Source organism: Phyllobates terribilis, unplaced genomic scaffold, assembly GCF_046119375.1.
Source record: "Phyllobates terribilis strain yellow unplaced genomic scaffold, ASM4611937v1 Scaffold_9__5_contigs__length_417890890, whole genome shotgun sequence".
Taxonomy (NCBI): domain Eukaryota; kingdom Metazoa; phylum Chordata; class Amphibia; order Anura; family Dendrobatidae; genus Phyllobates; species Phyllobates terribilis.
The window spans coordinates 79,192,391-79,212,243 of NW_027362769.1; the positions used below are offsets into that span (position 1 = coordinate 79,192,391).

The following is a 19,853-nucleotide window of genomic DNA, read 5'->3' on the forward strand; positions in this document are numbered from 1 at the left end:
ATTATCTTCCTGATGATTCCCAATTGCAAAGTACTTATAAAAACAAGCAAATTTGAATTTACTGCTTGTAATTTTGTTCACAGCTCATTCTGTAGGTTATCGGTCATCATTGCAGTCTATCAGCGGTGGCCCATGTAGCCGGGCTCCTGGGCAAGGAATTCAGAGCTTCCAAGCTTCTTGCAATAGACCTTGTAAATGCTGCTCTGAAGTTGGCCAATTTCATTGTATCTGTGATCCTCTGATGCAACAAAGGCAATGCTGTCTCATTTAGCAGCATCGGAGAGTGCACAGTTCTGGCCAGTGGTGAGTCAAGAGCGCACAACCCTCCAGCAAAGAGCAGGAGGCAGGGTGGCAGTGCGCTCCTAAAAGTAAATGATATGACAACTACATTAACGATTGCTTATGTAAGAGTTTTTTCTATCTTTATTAGGTCCTCTGCAATGCTCCATATGTTAGGGATGCACTAATTTTGAATATTAGCTAACATTGCGTAAACTCTAGTACAGCATTAAGGAGCCAAACGGCGCACAGCGAGATGGATGGGAAGGGAAGAACTGCAACTAGGGAAAGATTAAAGGGGCACCCCTGAATCTTGCCCTGCGCAACCCTGAGCTCCCTGACGTCCCTAAATGGGATCTTTCACCCCGTGCGGCAACTACATTTCTAATACCTGTTTTGTCCTAAGTACAACCCTGGCTAGTGTGAGGAGCAGAAGGAACGCTAGTCCTGCTCTATACAGTAATACAGGCACAAAGAGAGACAGACAAGGGTAAAAAAACAGCAATCACTCTCGGCGCATCCAGAATAAGGAATGGTATATAACGGAAGAGGAAGGGTGAGACAAACCAAAAAGGAGATAAGGAGAAGGATAACACCAAACAAACTTCCAAACAGCAATATCCAGAGACGACCCCTAAATAGCTTCTCTTTCCACAGCTCCCAAACCAATTCCAAGGTATAGCAAGCTATCACTGGCAACTACTCAAGCTAAGAGGTGAGCATTTATACCAGAGGGGAGTGGAGAGATCAGAACAGCTGAGATAACTCAGGATGGAGATCGCTAGGAGACAAACAGATCTGTTTAACCCTTGCAACAACAGAGCAAGGGAAATCTACATAGCTTAACCCTTGCAACGCCAGAACAAGGGAAATCTGCACAGCTAACTTGAAGGCAAAGCAGATCCAACCAGTGCAGGTGCACGTGTAGCCAGATGCTGCAATCTTCTGACCCCTCTCTGTCGCGGTATCCCCATGACAGTAGCAAAACATTTTCCCAATATTAGACAGTTCTGTATATAATGACAATTGTTCTGATTGCCACACACGGCAATGCGAACTAGGCTGCTTGCCGTATGTGGAGTCAGGAAGGAATTTCTCCCCTTTATGGAGCTAATAGTATCTGCCCCCTTTGGATTTTTCCCTTCCTCTGGATCAACATGTTAGGTTATATGTTGAACTTGATGAATTTAAGTCTACATTCAACCTTAAAAATGATAAAAGTATAGAACGGCTGTAAAACTTATTATATTTAATGACAAGCTTACTTACGTGCTTGAGCCTTTTTTCTGGAACTCCGTATATTCTGGCATAATAATATAAATGCTCTTCGCCCGTCATTAGTTCATCCAGTGCATCCTCCTGTGGACAGTACCCAAAAGAAGACCAGTCTCTTTTGAACCCTAAAACATTCACCAGATTCCTAGATAAATGAAAAAAAGACAGTAAGTAATGCTCTTATGGCAGGATAAGGGAGCATTGGAAAGGATTTCACAAACGGCACAAACCCGATGTGATTTCTGATTTGGATGCTTCCACTTGACGGGGATAAATCTCCCGTCAGCATTTTGAATGTTGTTGTCTTCCCAGCACCGTTCACACCAAGGAGTCCAAAACACTAAAAAAATAAAAGTATATTAATTTACAAATTAGTAAGGTAGACATTCTAATGTTAGGTAGTTTAAATACAAAGTGTAATTTTAGAAATGTTCATAGAAAAAAAATTATATAGTTTGTGTATCTAATGAACATTTTTAAAGTCTTATTTCATTACTCACTAAAAAAAACTTTTAGAGGTAGCTATTAGTGATGAGCGAGCATGCTCGTTACTCGAGATTTCCAAGCATGCTCGGGTGTTTTCCGAGTATCTTCAGCGTGCTCGGGTGTTATGTTTGAGTCACTCCGTGGGCATGATTTTCAACTGTTTGACAGCTTTAATACATGTGAGGAATGCCTGTTTCTTAGGCATTCCTCACATGTATTAAAACTGTCAAACAGTCGCAAATCACGGACATGCACATAACACCCGAGCATGCTGAAGATACTCGGCGAGCACCCGAGCATGCTCGCCGAAAGGGTTAACAGAACATTGTAGCACCCCGAGGGCTCGGCTGCTACAGGGGTATTGCACCTCAGACCAGAGGTGTGATATTCCACTCCCGGGTAAGGATGGAGTGTGGACCAGGGCTCAGTAGGCTGCATGCACCACACACACCCCATTTCCGAGGAACAGACCAACGGTGCTCCCACTAGACAGAGTGCAGGCACGACAGCTTCTGTTCCTGGCTGGAGTGGGGAGGGGGAGGAAAACCCAGTGGTGTAGGAGCAGATAGGGGTGGGTTTCTGGGCATAGGTAGGAGCCCATTGGTTGCTAGTCACCTGGGCTCGGGTGTCAGAAGGAGGTATATAAGGTGGGCACCATCTTAGATCAGGGTCAGTTCAGAGAGGAGCTCAGCCAGAGAGGGCTGACAGGGAGCTGTGGCTCAGTCTGGGCCCAGCTCCAGAGCCAGGCCTGGAGTAGAGGCCTGAGACAGCAGAGAGGGAGAGAAGAGAAGGAACAGCAAGGAGAGTAAGAAAGGAACTGAAACAGAGGAGAAAGGAGGCGAGGAACACAGAGAAAGGCCCAGAGACACGAAGGCAGAAGGAACCCCAGATTCCCAGAGGAGATACTGGGTGAAGAGTTGGCAGAGCAGGGTACCGGAACCCGAATTGGTGGAGGCGACTAATCCTCAGCCAAAACCGGAGGTTGTCACCACATCTTGGTGCGACCCCTCACTACATCCACCAGAAAGGCATACCGCATAGGGTCAGGGAAACCGGAGAGAGGTTTCACCAACAGAAGGCCCGAGGAAGCTGGACAAAGGTGGGTCACTGGTGGGGACGGCCAGTAGAAAGGAAGAGAGGGGAGCTCTGAACCGCACTCTGGAATTGCCTGGGAGTTGACCGAGTCCCTCACCTGGTGGACTCAGCACGGCTCGGGCGGTCACTGCTGGCCGAAGTGATCTGAACAACAACAGTGAGTAAAGCTTTGGAAACTGCACCACAAGTCTCTGTGTTTCATCGCCGCACCAGCACCATCAGTACTGGGACCCTCACACCATCACTACCACCATCATCCACATTAGCTGCCCTGAGGCAATACTTCTCCCGTGGGGAGTCATCCCATACTCAGCTGCGCAAACAACATCAGCCTCAGTGGTCTGCAGCGCAGCGGCGGTCCCCACTGACCGCAATCCACGGGTGGCGTAGTCGGACACTTATTACCATACAAATAGACTGTCACTGGTTTGACCACCCTGGGCACGGACCGGGTCACCGCCACGGAGAACTACAACCCCCAGCGATCCGGCTCCAGGTATTCCCCCTGCACAGCAGCAGCGCACAGGCCCAGGGGGCGCGCCAACTTTGGCGTAGTCGGCAGGATCATTACCAACCCGCCACAAACGGGTATTGCGTGCCTGACGAAAACTGCACATGTACCTTAAAAAAGAAGTCTCCCGCCATTTCCAGAAGTTTCCCGCCGTCCGGAGTCGTTTCCCGCCATCCGGAGCCGATTCCCGCCATCAGACGCCATCTTGGACCGTTTCCCGCCGTCTTCTGCCTTCTTCCCGCCATCGGACGCCATCTTGGACCATTTCCCGCCGTCTTCTGCCTTCTTCCCGCCTTCGGACGCCATCTTTGGGACGCCACACAGGAAGAAGAGGGGCGTGGACGCCGAAAGCGCGCGAGATCTGAAGCTCCGCCCCACGCACTGACGCTACGTAAGGTCCTGGAAGGGAGAGGGAGCGACTCTGACGTCACAGGAGCGCGACGCAAGGTCCTCAACCCCGACGATCGACTGCGGAGCCGCGGCCTACAGAAGAGGATCGCCGGAAGGTAGGCCACGGTTAACCAGGGGGGAGGAGGACACCAGGAACGGAGAGCAAGATGGCGGACCGGCAGCAGACTAAGCTGCCCAGCATCGGCAGTGCCCCAGCCGTCGCGGGCCCCGACCAGCGCCAGGAGAAGACGCGTGATGCAGGAGCGGTCGCGGGAGCAGGTAAGAGGAGTCTCCCTGTCCCGGACGCTGCCAGCATCAGCCTGCTCCCGGGCCCCCTGGTGGAGCCGCCACTCCCGGGCGCTGCAGACACCGACCTGCTCCAGACCCCGCAACAAGCCCTGCAGCCGAGCCCTCCAGCCCTGGGCACAGACACCACCAGCCCGCGCCCAGGCCCAAAGTCGCACCCTCTGACCCCGGGCATCATAAACGGCGGCCCTCTCCAGGCCCGGTCGCAAGGCCTGAACTCCCCAGGCGCAAAAGGACTGTACACCCTCCACGTCAACCGGCTAACCGAGGAAGAGCTACAGTACCACCAGTACGAGGAAAGCCAAGAGGACCCGGACGGGTCTGAAGATTATGAGGAAGGTGCGCAAGGAGGACACCGTTACTAATGAGCGGTAAAGTGTAACTGTATATAGTTACCCGTAAGGGTATAGAAACTGTTGCTGAGTGGAGTGTGGTCCCCGTTGGGACTGTTACCGGTTTGAAAAGTTGCCCTATTCCCTAAGTTATCTGGCTGAGGACTGAGAGCAGCCATCCCTCTTCCCTACCTGGCTGAGGACTGAGAGCAGCCATCTCCCTAATAGAAAAATGGACACCTGGTCGCAAGTTGCACAGTGGCCAGTGAAGAAGAGAATTTACTAAAATGTTTTACCAGAAAAAGTTTGATATGCTGAATGGTTTTATATGCTGCTAGAAAATGTTATATGACAAAAGAGTTCCAGTAATATTAAAAGTGCAGTATAATGTCTAGTAAAGAGAAAGTGTTTCCCATAAAGGGAAGTTGAATAATGCCGGCCGGTTTCTAATGTGAAAAGTTTTGAAAAAGTATTGCATGTTTTTGAATTGTCTTTGCTCTTTTCCAGCCCGAGGACGTGCTGTGATTTACCAGGGGGGAATGTAGCACCCCGAGGGCTCGGCTGCTACAGGGGTATTGCACCTCAGACCAGAGGTGTGATATTCCACTCCCGGGTAAGGATGGAGTGTGGACCAGGGCTCAGTAGGCTGCATGCACCACACACACCCCATTTCCGAGGAACAGACCAACGGTGCTCCCACTAGACAGAGTGCAGGCACGACAGCTTCTGTTCCTGGCTGGAGTGGGGAGGGGGAGGAAAACCCAGTGGTGTAGGAGCAGCTAGGGGTGGGTTTCTGGGCATAGGTAGGAGCCCATTGGTTGCTAGTCACCTGGGCTCGGGTGTCAGAAGGAGGTATATAAGGTGGGCACCATCTTAGATCAGGGTCAGTTCAGAGAGGAGCTCAGCCAGAGAGGTCTGACAGGGAGCTGTGGCTCAGTCTGGGCCCAGCTCCAGAGCCAGGCCTGGAGTAGAGGCCTGAGACAGCAGAGAGGGAGAGAAGAGAAGGAACAGCAAGGAGAGTAAGAAAGGAACTGAAACAGAGGAGAAAGGAGGCGAGGAACACAGAGAAAGGCCCAGAGACACGAAGGAAGAAGGAACCCCAGATTCCCAGAGGAGATACTGGGTGAAGGGTTGGCAGAGCAGGGTACCGGAACCCGAATTGGTGGAGGCGACTAATCCTCAGCCAAAACCGGAGGTTGTCACCACATCTTGGTGCGACCCCTCACTACATCCACCAGAAAGGCATACCGCATAGGGTCAGGGAAACCGGAGAGAGGTTTCACCAACAGAAGGCCCGAGGAAGCTGGACAAAGGTGGGTCACTGGTGGGGACGGCCAGTAGAAAGGAAGAGAGGGGAGCTCTGAACCGCACTCTGGAATTGCCTGGGAGTTGACCGAGTCCCTCACCTGGTGGACGCAGCACGGCTCGGGCGGTCACTGCTGGCCGAAGTGATCTGAACAACAACAGTGAGTAAAGCTTTGGAAACTGCACCACAAGTCTCTGTGTTTCATCGCCGCACCAGCACCATCAGTACTGGGACCCTCACACCATCACTACCACCATCATCCACATTAGCTGCCCTGAGGCAATACTTCTCCCGTGGGGAGTCATCCCATACTCAGCTGCGCAAACAACATCAGCCTCAGTGGTCTGCAGCGCAGCGGCGGTCCCCACTGACCGCAATCCACGGGTGGCGTAGTCGGACACTTATTACCATACAAATAGACTGCCACTGGTTTGACCACCCTGGGCACGGACCGGGTCACCGCCACGGAGAACTACAACCCCCAGCGATCCGGCTCCGGGTATTCCCCCTGCACAGCAGCAGCGCACAGGCCCAGGGGGCGCGTCAACATACTCGCTCATCACTAGTAGCTATGAACTACATTTCTGAAATAATAGGTACAAGCATTACCTAGTCCACTGAATATTATATCAATGCATGGAACGCTGCCATTTACCTCTCCGGGTGGAATACCAAGCGTCATGTTGTTTACAGCAATCGTATTTCTGTGGACCTGATGGAAAACTTTGGTGAGGCCTTTCAGAAGCAAAAGATCTCTATTAGCATTGCCAGACTCAATCCGATTTCTTTCTGTTGTTACATCTTCATCCTCATCAGGATTCTTTGCTCCAGTACTGAAAGTCTTTAGGCAAGTATTCTTAACGAACGTCCTTAAAAAGAATAAAATGGAAATTTACTCTGATATGTGATCCAAACAGCAAACTTCTTAGTTCTGAGCTATTTTCCTTATCTTCCTTAGTTTTCCAGCAGAAAATCATTGGCTAAAGAACATGGTCAGCCACTGGAAATAACTTGCTTAAAATAAATATAGAGCTGCCCCCTTAGACCTATTTTCAGGCTTTCAGTCGACTTCTCCAGCTTGCTGCCTATAAAATGATGTTACCTTACATCGCACACAATATTTTTCTTTGTGTCCCTCTTCTACAAAATAAAAGACAAAGTAGGAAGGTCATCTTATCAGAACCTCTGTGCAATAATTTATTAAGTCCTCTATTATTTACTATGCCTTACAATACTCTATTTAATTAGTAGTGAGTGGAAATAATGAAAATTGCAATAGAATGTGACATTTTCTAGAGAGACAACCAGCCAATACAATGGCTGACTGCCAGCGATAAAATTACCGTTCTCCACCCTAATCTCATAGATGCTTTGCATTATAATAAGTCATCAGTGTGAAATTCCAATGCATGTGATATTGCTATGTATTACTGTTGCTGTCATTATACAAAAGTTTGCTTTATAGACCTAGCTTAATGTGGATCTGTCACTGGTCTTCACATTACAAACTGCAAATGTTAGTAAATGGCTTTCTTAGACCCAATGAGTCTGGTATACTTAAAAAATTCATGTCAGACCGGCTTATGGGTCCGGCTAAAGAGCCTGACTGACAGCTGCAGCTTGTACTGAGCAGTGTGAGATTGCAGCAATAGCAGGGAGGAAGGTCACTGAGGAGCTGTCAGTCAGGCTAGGTGGGTGGAGATTAAATTTAAACTTTCTGATAGTTACATCACAACCTGGATCTCTTCCTGCGACATCTGCCTCTGTTCCTCCATATTCATCCTGTGAGTAGTGCTAGTTTTAGAGGAGATTTCATTGCCAAAATACAGTGGGTACGGAAAGTATTCAGACCCCTTTAAATTGTTCAGTCTTTGTTTCATTGCAGCCATTTGGTAAATTCTAAAAAGTTCATTTTTTTCTCATTAAAGTACACTCTACACCCCATCTTGACTGAAAACAACAGAAATGTAGACATTTTTGTAAATTTATTAAAAAAGGAAGACTGAAATATCACATGGTCATAAATATTCAGACCCTTTGCTCATGAGTCTTCTTGGGAATGATGCAACAAGTTTTTCACACCTGGATTTGGGGATCTTCTGCCATTCTTCCGTGCAGATCCTCTCCAGTTCCATCAGGTTGGATGGTGAACGTTGGTGGACAGACATTTTCAGGTCTCTCCAGAGATGCTCAATTGGGTTTAGGTCAGGTCTCTGGCTGGGCCAGTCAAGAATGGTCACAGAGTAGTTCTGAAGTCACTCCTTTGTCCTTTGTTATTTTAGCTGTGTGCTTAGGGTCATTGTCTTGTTGGAAGGTGAACCTTCGGTCAAGTCTGAGGTCCAGAGCACTCTGGAAGAGGTTTTCATCCAGGATTTCTCCGTACTTGGCCGCATTCATGTATCCTTCAATTGCAACTAGTGTTGAGCATTCCGATACTGAAATATCGGGTATCGACCGATATTCGTGGTATCGGAGTTCCGATACTGAGTTCCGATACTTTTAGAATATTGAATACCGGAATCGGAAGTTCCCATAATGCCTGCGCTCTGCAGTGTTTCTGAAAGATGACAAGCTGGATGGCAGCGCTCAGCTGCGACCCAGCCTGTCATCAGAATGCCATCCCAGCGTGAGAGAATTCTCCTGCGCTCACGGCAAGCGCAGGAGAATTTTCCCACGCTGTCAGTGACGTGCATGAGGTGAGCTGAGTTCATTGGACATGATCTCGGCTCATCTGGATGCCGTCACAGCCAGACACTGAGGAGCGCAAGCATGCCAGCGCTTCTCAATGTCTGCGGCATGGCAAGCTGGATGGCAGCTTTCGGCTGCGATCCAGCCTGTCACGTGAATGTAGCAGAGCTGGAGCAATCCTGGGAACCATGGAAAGGTAAGGATGAGGTTGCTTTATTATTTTACTTTTATTGCAGAAGACATTGGCTTCAGCTGGAATGGGCTTGATGGTAAGTATGGTTTAATTTAGAACATTAAAAAATTGTGTTTTTATTTCAATTAAAGGACTTTATTTGGGGTGTTGTGTTTTTTTTAAATACTTTACTAGAAATTCATAGCGGTTATTTTCATGAAATAATTAAAAAAAAAAATATGTGGGGCTTCGGAAGGTATCGCTCAACACTAATTGCAACCAGTCGTCCTGACCCTGCAGCTGAAAAACACCCCCATAGCATGATGCTGTTGGGCATGTATTGGGCAGGTGATGAGCAGTGCCTGGTTTTCTCCACACATACCACTTAGAATTATCACCAAAAAGTTTTATCTTCGTCTCATCAGACCAAAGAATCTTATTTCTCATAGTCTGGGGGTTCTTCATGTGTTTTTGAGCAAACTCTAGGCGGGCTTTCATATGTCTTGCACTGAGGAGAGGCTTCCATTGGGCCACTCTGCCAAAAAGGCCCGACTGGTGGAGGGCTGCAGTGATAGTTGACTTTGTGGAACTTTCTCCCATCTCCCTACTGCATCTCTGGAGCTCAGCCACAGTGATCTTGGGGTTCTTCTTTACCTCTCTCACCAAGGCTCTTCTCCCATGATTGCTCAGTTTGGGTGGATGGCCAGGTCTAGGAAGACTTCTGGTGGTCCCAAACTTCTTCCATTTAAGGATTATGGAGGCCACTGTGCTCTTAGGAACCCTGAGTACTGCAGAAATTCTTTTGTAACCTTGGCCAGATCTGTGCCTTGCCACAATTCTGTCTCTGAGCTCCTTGGGCAGTTTCTTTGAGCTCATGATTCTCATTTGGTCTGACATGCACTGTGAACTTATATAGACAGGTGTGTGCCTTTCCAAATCAAGTCCTATCAGTTTAATTAAAACACAGCTGGACTCCAATGAAGGAGTAGAACCATCTCAAGGAGGATCACAACGAAATGGACAGCATGTGACTTAAATATGAGTGTCTGAGCAAAGGGTCTGAATACTTATGACAATGTCATATTTCAGCTTTTCTTTTTTAATAAATTTGCAAAAATTCCTACATTTCTGTTTTTTTTCAGTCAAGATGGGGTGCAGAGTGTACTTTAATGAGAAAAAAAATGAACTTTTTAGATTTTACCAAATGGCTGCTATGAAACAAAGAGTGAAAAATGTAATGGGGTCTGAACACTTTCTGTACCCACTGTAACTAGGAGGCTCTATCCAGGTGAGGTCCAGCAGCTCAACAGGAGTAATCAGTATCCCTCTCTGGTCAATAGGGAAGGGCCACACTCTACTTAAACATGGAGTTGCCAGTTATTGCTTAGATTTATCTCTGTACTTTGGTGCTTTATTCCAGTTCTGTTTATACTGATCTTGACCTGTCTTGTTATCCCAACTACATCTGTCTCTGTATTTTATACCTTCCTGACTTTGACCTCAGCCTTTCTGACTTAGGGAAAAAAGCTATCTCCTGATATCTGACCCCAGCTATTTCTCAGACAGTAGTTTTGACTTCTGTTTTTGTCTCTGGTTTTGTTATTCCTGATACTGACCCTGCTTTGTTTGGCCGCCCTTGCCTCAGACTCGCTCCTCCGGCCAGCATCTAATCTGTGGATGTAACACAGGGGTCCCCCCTTGTAAATCCAGATCCCTTTATACAGATTATAGGGTGAAGACTGGGGTTCCTTTGGGACCTACTAGACGGAGTGGCTTGTGTCAAGTCTGTCTGAGATAGCTTCTTATCAGCTGCCGGTCTCTGACAGACTTTACACTGATATGGATTTAAAGCAAGTACAGCAGCCTAAAGTCATAAAGTCTAAGGGATCCACTTATCTGGTGACAGATGTGTTTTAATTTATGTAACTAACCATAGAAATTATATATAAAAATTTTTTTTTGCCAGTCAGAGATACTTACTTTACACTGTAGATAATGCCATCACTAATCAGTAATCGCAGAATGAAGCAGAATGTTCCTTGGACAATCATGGCTACATACATATAGCCCAAAATATCCATTCCAAAAACATCCACCTTTTCATAATTTCCAAAGATCTCTAATTGATCTGCTATAGCTTGTTGTTGCGACAGTGAAATCAACCCATATCCAAAGCAGAACTGGGGGAAGATCTTAAAAACGTTTATGAGGGAATTATAGGTTTCATTTAGGCTCTGTAAATAAAAAAGACAATGTCTTAGATACAAGGGCTGGTGAAGACATGAAAAACTATATACAGTAAATCCTAAAAGAAAAACTATGTGTTTGAATTATTATATTTTTACATTTGTAATTCAATAACCTTTCCATTAAGGGACTATCAAGTCATATGATATTGATTACCTATCGGTAGGTCTTTAATAACGGATCAGTGAGCGTCTGACATCCGGTATCCCCACCGATAAACTATTAACTCCGGCGCCTGGATGTATACAATCAATCAATCAACTACACAGCTGTGTTCAAAGTGTAATGCCGATACCGAGTACTGCACATCCACCCCTATTATCTTGAATAGCAGCTTGTCATCATACTGTAACATCCCTGGCAGCGTGCTGGCATGGCTTACCACCTCCCACCATGCAAGACTGCCATCTTACCAATCAGTCCAGGCTGCACACTTTGCTCCAGTACCTGCTGTGAGCATGTCTCTTGTCTGATTGCTTAGGGTGGCGGCGTGGTTACTGCCTGTTTCTTATAGTTACTGTGTGCAAAGTCCTAATGCGTCCCCAGCCTATTGCTGTGAGTCACTGGATACTTAAACCCCCTCCACCCAGTAGGAGGTGCCTGAGCAACACTTTCCTTCAGTGTGTTCTGTGCAACTGAGTTGCCAGGTCCTGTCATGTATCTTGTGTGTTTCCGCCACCCTGGGGGCTGTATACCCAGGCCTGTTACCTGTATCTGTGACTTCTAGTCTGTTCCGCCACCCTGGGGGCTGAGTTCCCAGGCTCGTTCCTGTATCTTGTTCCTGGTTCAGTTCCTGTCTGAACAATGTCCTAGGCCGTTACTTGTTTTTCTCTATGTCCATATCTTCCCTTTTCCTGCAGTGTCTGAACCTGCACCTAACTCCAACTCGTTGTCTCTGTACTTCTGTTTGTGAGTTTAGTGTCCACTCGCTACTTCATTGTAAGTACCTTGTGTGTATTTGCTCTGCTCTGCTTGATTACCGCACCTGCGGGTTTTTCTCTGCTCTGCTTGTCTACCGCATCTGCGGGTTTTGCTCTGCTCTGCTTGTCTACCGCACCTGCGGGTTTTGCTCTGCTCTGCTTGTCTACCGCATCTGCGGGTTTTGCTCTGCTCTGCTTGTTAACTGCACCTGCGGGTTTTGTTCTGCTCTGCTTGTCTACCGCATCTGCGGGTTTTGCTCTGCTCTGCTTGTCTACCGCACCTGCGGGTTTTGCTCTGCTCTGCTTGTCTACCGCATCTGCGGGTTTTGCTCTGCTCTGCTTGTTAACTGCACCTGCGGGTTTTGTTCTGCTCTGCTTGTCTATCGCACCTGCGGGTTTTGCTCTGCTCTGCTTGTCTACCGCACCTGCGGGTTTTGCTCTGCTCTGCTTGTCTACCGCACCTGCGGATTTTGCTCTGCTCTGCTTGTTAACTGCACCTGCGGGTTTTGCTCTGCTCTGCTTGTCTACCGCACCTGCGGGTTTTGCTCTGCTCTGCTTGTTAACTGCACCTGCGGGTTTTGTTCTGCTCTGCTTGTCTACCGCACCTGTGGGTTTTGCTCTGCTCTGCTTGTCTATCGCACCTGCGGGTTTTGCTCTGCTCTGCTTGTCTACCGCACCTGCGGGTTTTGCTCTGCTCTGCTTGTCTACAGCATCTGCGGGTTTTGTTCTGCTCTGCTCGTCTACCGCACCTGCGGGTTTTGCTCTGCTCTGCTTGTCTACTGCACCTGCGGGTATTGCTCTGCTCTGCTTGTCTACCGCATCTGCGGGTTTTGTTCTGCTCTGCTTGTCTATCGCATCTGCGGGTTTTGCTCTGCTCTGCTTGTTAACTGCACCTGCGGGTTTTGTTCTGCTCTGCTTCTCTATGTCCATATCTTCCCTTTTCCTGCAGTGTCTGAACCTGCACCTAACTCCAACTCGTTGTCTCTGTACTTCTGTTTGTGAGTTTAGTGTCCATTCGCTACTTCATTGTAAGTACCTTGTGTGTATTTGCTCTGCTCTGCTTGATTACCGCACCTGCGGGTTTTTCTCTGCTCTGCTTGTCTACCGCATCTGCGGGTTTTGCTCTGCTCTGCTTGTCTACCGCACCTGTGGGTTTTGCTCTGCTCTGCTTGTCTACCGCATCTGCGGGTTTTGCTCTGCTCTGCTTGTTAACTGCACCTGCGGGTTTTGTTCTGCTCTGATTGTCTACCGCACCTGCGGGTTTTGCTCTGCTCTGCTTGTCTACCGCACCTGCGGGTTTTGCTCTGCTCTGCTTGTCTACTGCACCTGCGGATTTTGCTCTGCTCTGCTTGTCTACCGCACCTGCGGGTTTTGCTCTGCTCTGCTTGTCTACAGCATCTGCGGGTTTTGTTCTGCTCTGCTCGTCTACTGCACCTGCGGGTTTTGCTCTGCTCTGCTTGTCTATCGCACCTGCGGGTTTTGCTCTGCTCTGCTTGTCTACCGCACCTGCGGGTTTTGCTCTGCTCTGCTTGTCTACTGCACCTGCGGGTTTCGCTCTGCTCTGCTTGTCTACCGCATCTGCGGGTTTTGTTCTGCTCTGCTTGTCTACCGCACCTGCGGGTTTTGATCTGCTCTGCCTGTCTATCGCACCTGCGGGTTTTGCTCTGCTCTGCTTGTCTACCGCACCTGCGGGTTTTGCTCTGCTCTGCTTGTCTACCGCACCTGCGGGTTTTACTTTGCTCTGCTTGTCTACCACATCTGCGGGTTTTGCTCTGCTCTGCTTGTCTACCGCACCTGCGGGTTTTACTCTGCTCTGCTTGTCTATCGCACCTGCGGGTTTTGCTCTGCTCCGCTTGTCTACCGCACCTGCGGGTTTTGCTCTGCTCTGCTTGTCTACCGCACCTGCGGGTTTTGCTCTGCTCTGCTTGTCTACCGCACCTGCGGGTTTTGCTCCGCATGTCTACTGCACCTGCGGGTTTTGCTCTGCTCTGCTTGTCTACCGCACCTGCGGGTTTTGCTCCGCATGTCTACTACACCTGCGGGTTTTGCTCTGCTCTGCTTGTCTACCGCACCTGCGGCTCTGTTCCTGTATCCCAGTCTGTACTGGTCCCTATCCTGCCTACGTTCCTACCTGCCAATACCCATGTAACATACCTGGCGGCGTCCTTGCATGGTGGTCCATCTCCCACTGTGCAAGAGCGCGCACTTGATCTCCAGTCCAGAATGTCTCTCTGGCATCCCTCCATGCTGTCTGTTTGTGTCTGTTTCTGCTGCTTAAGGGCGGCGCCCGATCACTTCCTGCTTTTTGTACCTGCTGTGGGTCACATCCCTTGTGCGTCCTCAGCCTATTGCTGTCTGTCACCTGGTATATAGCTCAGCTGCTCCCATCTATCCCTGCCTGAGCATAGTGTTTCATTCAGTGTGTGCATGCACTCTGAATGTGCCAGGTCCTGTTCTTTGTCTCCTGCCTTGCGGTATCAGTTCCTGTGTCTGAACTGAGTCCTGTCTATGTCTCCTGCCTTGCGGTATCAGTTCCCGTGTCTGAACTGAGTACTGTCTATGTCTCCTGCCTTGCGGTATCAGTTCCCGTGTCTGAACTGAGTCCTGTCTATGTCTCCTGCCTTGCGGTATCAGTTCCCGTGTCTGAACTGAGTCCTGTCTGTGTACTCTTGCCTGCTGCCTTTCCTGGAGGCTGTATTTCCAGGCCTGTCTGAACACGCTCCTAGCCTGTTCCTCCAGCCTTCTAGGGGCCGATTACCTAGACCCGCTCCTGTATCTTGTCTGTCCTGTCTGAACACGCTCCTTGCCTGTTCGTCCCGCCTCTCTGGGGGCCGATTACCCAGACCCGCTCCTGTATCGTGTCTGTCCTGTCTGAACACGCTCCTTACCTGTTCGTCCCGCCTCTCTAGGGGGCCGTATTCCAGACCCGCTCCTGTATCCCGCTGCAGTGTCGGTCTCCTCCGTACACTCAGTTCCAGTCTGAACTCTCTCCTATCCTTTACCTATTTTGCCTCTATGTCCGTTCCCTTCCGTTTTCTGCAGAGTCTGAACTCGTACCTAACTCCTGCTTGTTGTCTCTGTACTCTCGTTTGTGAGTTTGTGGTCCACTCGCTACTTCACTGCAAGTACCCTGTGGGTGTCTGGCTCTGCCTTACCCTTCCTGTCTGTTCCGTGTGAACAGAGCCCTGTCCCCCCTACTCAGCCTTGCCTGCTCTGTCTCCTTTGCTCACCGCTCCGGCGGTTCTAGCCTGCTCTGACTCCTTTGCTCACCGCTCCGGCGGTTCTAGCCTGCTCTGACTCCTTTGCTCACTGCTCCGGCGGTTCTAGCCTGCTCTGACTCCTTTGCTCACCGCTCCGGCGGTTCTAGCCTGCTCTGACTCCTTTGCTCACCGCTCCGGCGGTTCTAGCCTGCTCTGACTCCTTTGCTTACCGCTCCGGCGGTTCTAGCCTGCTCTGACTCCTTTGCTCGCTGCTCCGGCAGCCTTGCTCCGCTCTGACCCTTTTGCTCGCTGCTCCGGCAGTCTCGCTCCACTCTTGCTCACCGCTCCAGGCGGCCTCGTCCTGCTTTACTCTTGCTCACTGCTCCGGCAGTCTCGCTCAGCTCTGATCCTTTGTTCACCGCTCCTGGCGGCCTTGTCCTGCCCTGTTCTCGCTCACCTCTCTGGGCGGCCTCACTCTGCTGTGTTTGTCCGCCACATCTGTGGTTCTGTTCCTGAGTCCCAGTGTGTACTGGGTCCTATCCCGCCAGTGTCCCTACCTGCTAGTGCCTCCCTGTCTGCACTCTAGCTGTGCTTGCCTGTACCCCTCTGCCTGTATTGTTACTGAGTCCCAGTGTGTACTGGGTCCTATCCCGCCTGTGTTCCTACCTGCTAGTGCCTCCCTGTCTGCACTCTAGCTGTGCTTGCCTGTACCCCCCTGCCTGCATACCAGTCGTGCCTGCCTATACCCACCAGTCTGTGTGCCAGCCTACCAGTCTGTTCCTGTATTCCCCTGTGTGGGTCAACAGTCGTGTCCGGGGTCTGTCCTGGAGTAGCACCTGGTCCCTCTGCTCGGTTCCTCCTTGGTGCACTGGCGTCGTATGCCGTCGTGCGACCCTGGTCGGATCGGGTGAATACCTAGTTAAGCCCCTCCAGGCATTCACTCTCCGGCACGGTCCAGTGGAATCACTACAATCACACGCACACGCCGCTCAGCCCGGGCGTGTGCATTACAGCATGCTCAGGCCATGGTTCCCGTTGAGCCCCACGGCCTTCGCTCTCTGAGAAGTTTTCCAGTGAATACATGCATTAAAATAAATAAATAAAATTTTTTTTTTCCTTAGCTGAGTTCCAGGCGAATTACGCACCGTCCAGATGGATCTATCAGCTCTCGTTCCTGCGGATCCGCCACGTTACTATGGGGATCCAAGACAGTGTCGTGCATTTGTGGAGCAATGCATGCTACACTTTAAGGCCTACCCTCTCTATTTTCCTTCCGATTGGGCTAAAGTGGCCTTTATGATTGACTACCTAGCGGGTGATGCCTTGAAATGGGTCACCCCCCTATGGGAAGCATGGGATCCTGTCGTCCTTGACCTGCAGGCCTTCCTGGTGGCCTTTCGTATGGTCTTCGAGGACCCTAACCCTGAAGCCCCTGCTGAAGCTTCACTTCCCAATATCCCGGAGCAGCCCCGACGGGTAATGTGTGTGGGTAGCGCAATAGTCCTCCAGCCCAATGAGACTACTGCCCACCCAGAATCCTCACAGGGTGACTACGCTTTCCGGAATACTTCTCCCAACCTCAAGAGGCAGTCCAGACGTGCTAGACGTAGAGGCAAGCCGTCACGCCAGGGTCTGTCCTCCCTGAGACCTCCTGACCCCAACCTTGAAGTCCCTACTGAAGCTTCATCTCCCTGTATCCCGGAGAAGCCCCAATGGGTAATGTGCGTGGGTAGTGCACCAGTTCTCCTGCTCGAAGAGACTTCTGCCCATCCAGACTCCACACAGGAGAACTTCCTGCACCCGGCATCAGATGCTTCACCCACTTTAACCGGTGTGCATGTCCAAGGATGCTCCAAAGCTGTGGTTACCTCAGAGTCTGTGCACCTCTACTACCTGGTGGAGGACCCCCTGTTGCCTCCTGAATCCTCCGGGATACCACTCGATGACAAATGGAGAGAGACTTCTCTACACCCGGTACTCGATACTTTGTCCGCTTCGTCCTGTGAGCCTGACAATGGGTACCCCAAAGTGGAAGTTACCCCCGAGTCTCTACACCCCTCCGACCAGGCGGAGGACCTCCAGTTGTCTCCTGAACCCTTCGGGGTGCTACTTGGTAGCGAAAGGACAGAGACTCTCCTATACTCTGTACCTGATACCTCGCTCGCTTCGTCCAGTGAGTCCAACCTAGTGTACTCCGAAGCAGAGGTTACTCCCGAGTCTCTACACCCCTCCGACCAGGCGGAGGACCTCCAGTTGTCTCCAGAACCCTTCGGGGTGCTACCTGGTAGCGAAAGGACAGAGACTCTCCTATACTCTGTACCTGATACCTCGCTCGCTTCGTCCACTGAGTCCAACCTAGTGTACTCCGAAGCAGTGGTTACTCCCGAGTCTCTACACCCCTCCGACCAGGCGGAGGACCTCCAGTTGTCTCCAGAACCCTTCTGGGTGCCACCTGGTGGTGAATAGACAAAGACTTTCCTATATCCTAGATCTGATACCTCGCTTGCTTCGTCCAGTGAGTCCGACCTAGTGTACTCTGAAGCAGAGGTTACCCGTGAGTCTCTACACCCCTCCGACCAGGCGGAGTACCTCCAGTTGTCTCCAGAACCCTTCGGGGTGCCACCTGGTGGTGAATGGACAGAGACTTTCCTATACTCGGTACCCGATACCTCGCCTGCTTCGTCCAGTGAGTCCGACCTAGTGTACTCTGAAGCAGATGTTTTCTCTGAGCCTCTGCACTCTTCTGACCCGGCGGAGGACCTCCAGTTGTTTCCTGAATCCTCCGGGGTACCACCAGATAACAAAGAGACAGTGACTTTTCCTCATTATGTACCTGATAACCCGTCTATTTCTTCCTGTGAGCTTGACAAGATGTACCTCGAAGCAGAGATTACCCCCAAGTCTCTGTCCCCCTCCAACCCGGTGAAGGACTTCCAGTTGTCTCCTGTACCCTCTGGGGTGCCACCTGAAAATATGTGGAGAGAGACTTCCTTGTGTGCTGTTCCTGGTACTCCACCTGTTTCGTCTGTTGCTGAGGATGGCTGGATAGGAGGTAGCATCCTAGCTAACCAGATGAGATCAGTTTTTCCTGTGGACAGTGGAAGTGATCTCCTTGAAGTGAACGACTGGTCCTCGAATTCCCTGCGGAAGATTCTGGCAGGCCTGAAGAAGAGGGGGCGTAAGGGGGGGGGTACTGTAACATACCTGGCGGCGTCCTTGCATGGTGGTCCATCTCCCACTGTGCAAGAGCGCGCACTTGATCTCCAGTCCAGAATGTCTCTCTGGCTTCCCTCCATGCTGTCTGTTTGTGTCTGTTTCTGCTGCTTAAGGGCGGCGCCCGATCACTTCCTGCTTTTTGTACCTGCTGTGGGTCACACCCCTTGTGCGTCCTCAGCCTATTGCTGTCTGTCACCTGGTATATAGCTCAGCTGCTCCCATCTATCCCTGCCTGAGCATAGTGTTTCATTCAGTGTGTGCATGCACTCTGAATGTGCCAGGTCCTGTTCTTTGTCTCCTGCCTTGCGGTATCAATTCCTGTGTCTGAACTGAGTACTGTCTATGTCTCCTGCCTTGCGGTATCAGTTCCCGTGTCTGAACTGAGTCCTGTCTATGTCTCCTGCCTTGCGGTATCAGTTCCCGTGTCTGAACTGAGTCCTGTCTGTGTACTCTTGCCTGCTGCCTTTCCTGGAGGCTGTATTTCCAGGCCTGTCTGAACACGCTCCTAGCCTGTTCCTCCCGCCTTCTAGGGGCCGATTACCTAGACCCGCTCCTGTATCTTGTCTGTCCTGTCTGAACACGCTCCTTGCCTGTTCGTCCCGCCTCTCTGGGGGCCGATTACCCAGACCCGCTCCTGTATCGTGTCTGTCCTGTCTGAACACGCTCCTTGCCTGTTCGTCCCGCCTCTCTAGGGGGCCGTATTCCAGACCCGCTCCTGTATCCCGCTGCAGTGTCGGTCTCCTCCGTACACTCAGTTCCAGTCTGAACTCTCTCCTATCCTTTACCTATTTTGCCTCTATGTCCGTTCCCTTCCGTTTTCTGCAGAGTCTGAACTCGTACCTAACTCCTGCTTGTTGTCTCTGTACTCTCGTTTGTGAGTTTGTGGTCCACTCGCTACTTCACTGCAAGTACCCTGTGGGTGTCTGGCTCTGCCTTACCCTTCCTGTCTGTTCCGTGTGAACAGAGCCCTGTCCCCCCTACTCAGCCTTGCCTGCTCTGTCTCCTTTGCTCACCGCTCCGGCGGTTCTAGCCTGCTCTGACTCCTTTGCTCACCGCTCCGGTGGTTCTAGCCTGCTCTGACTCCTTTGCTCACTGCTCCGGCGGTTCTAGCCTGCTCTGACTCCTTTGCTCACCGCTCCGGCGGTTCTAGCCTGCTCTGACTCCTTTGCTTACCGCTCCGGCGGTTCTAGCCTGCTCTGACTCCTTTGCTCGCTGCTCCGGCAGCCTTGCTCCGCTCTGACCCTTTTGCTCGCTGCTCCGGCAGTCTCGCTCCACTCTTGCTCACCGCTCCAGGCGGCCTCGTCCTGCTTTACTCTTGCTCACTGCTCCGGCAGTCTCGCTCAGCTCTGATCCTTTGTTCACCGCTCCTGGCGGCCTTGTCCTGCCCTGTTCTCGCTCACCTCTCTGGGCGGCCTCACTCTGCTGTGTTT

The 19,853-nt window shown here is 50.6% G+C and overlaps 1 protein-coding gene across 1 annotated transcript in view; it reads right to left on the reverse strand.

Moving 5' to 3' along the window:
* The window catches only part of ABCA12 (ATP binding cassette subfamily A member 12), a 313,653-nt gene that overhangs the window by 26,804 nt on the left and 266,996 nt on the right, over positions 1–19,853 (reverse strand). The window contains exons 48-51 of the mRNA XM_073646632.1: positions 10,821–11,074; positions 6,636–6,849; positions 1,785–1,894; positions 1,549–1,699 (exon numbers count right to left, since the gene is read on the reverse strand). Of these exons, the coding sequence (XP_073502733.1) occupies positions 1,549–1,699; positions 1,785–1,894; positions 6,636–6,849; positions 10,821–11,074 (729 nt within the window). The remainder of the gene's footprint in view (positions 1–1,548; positions 1,700–1,784; positions 1,895–6,635; positions 6,850–10,820; positions 11,075–19,853) is intronic.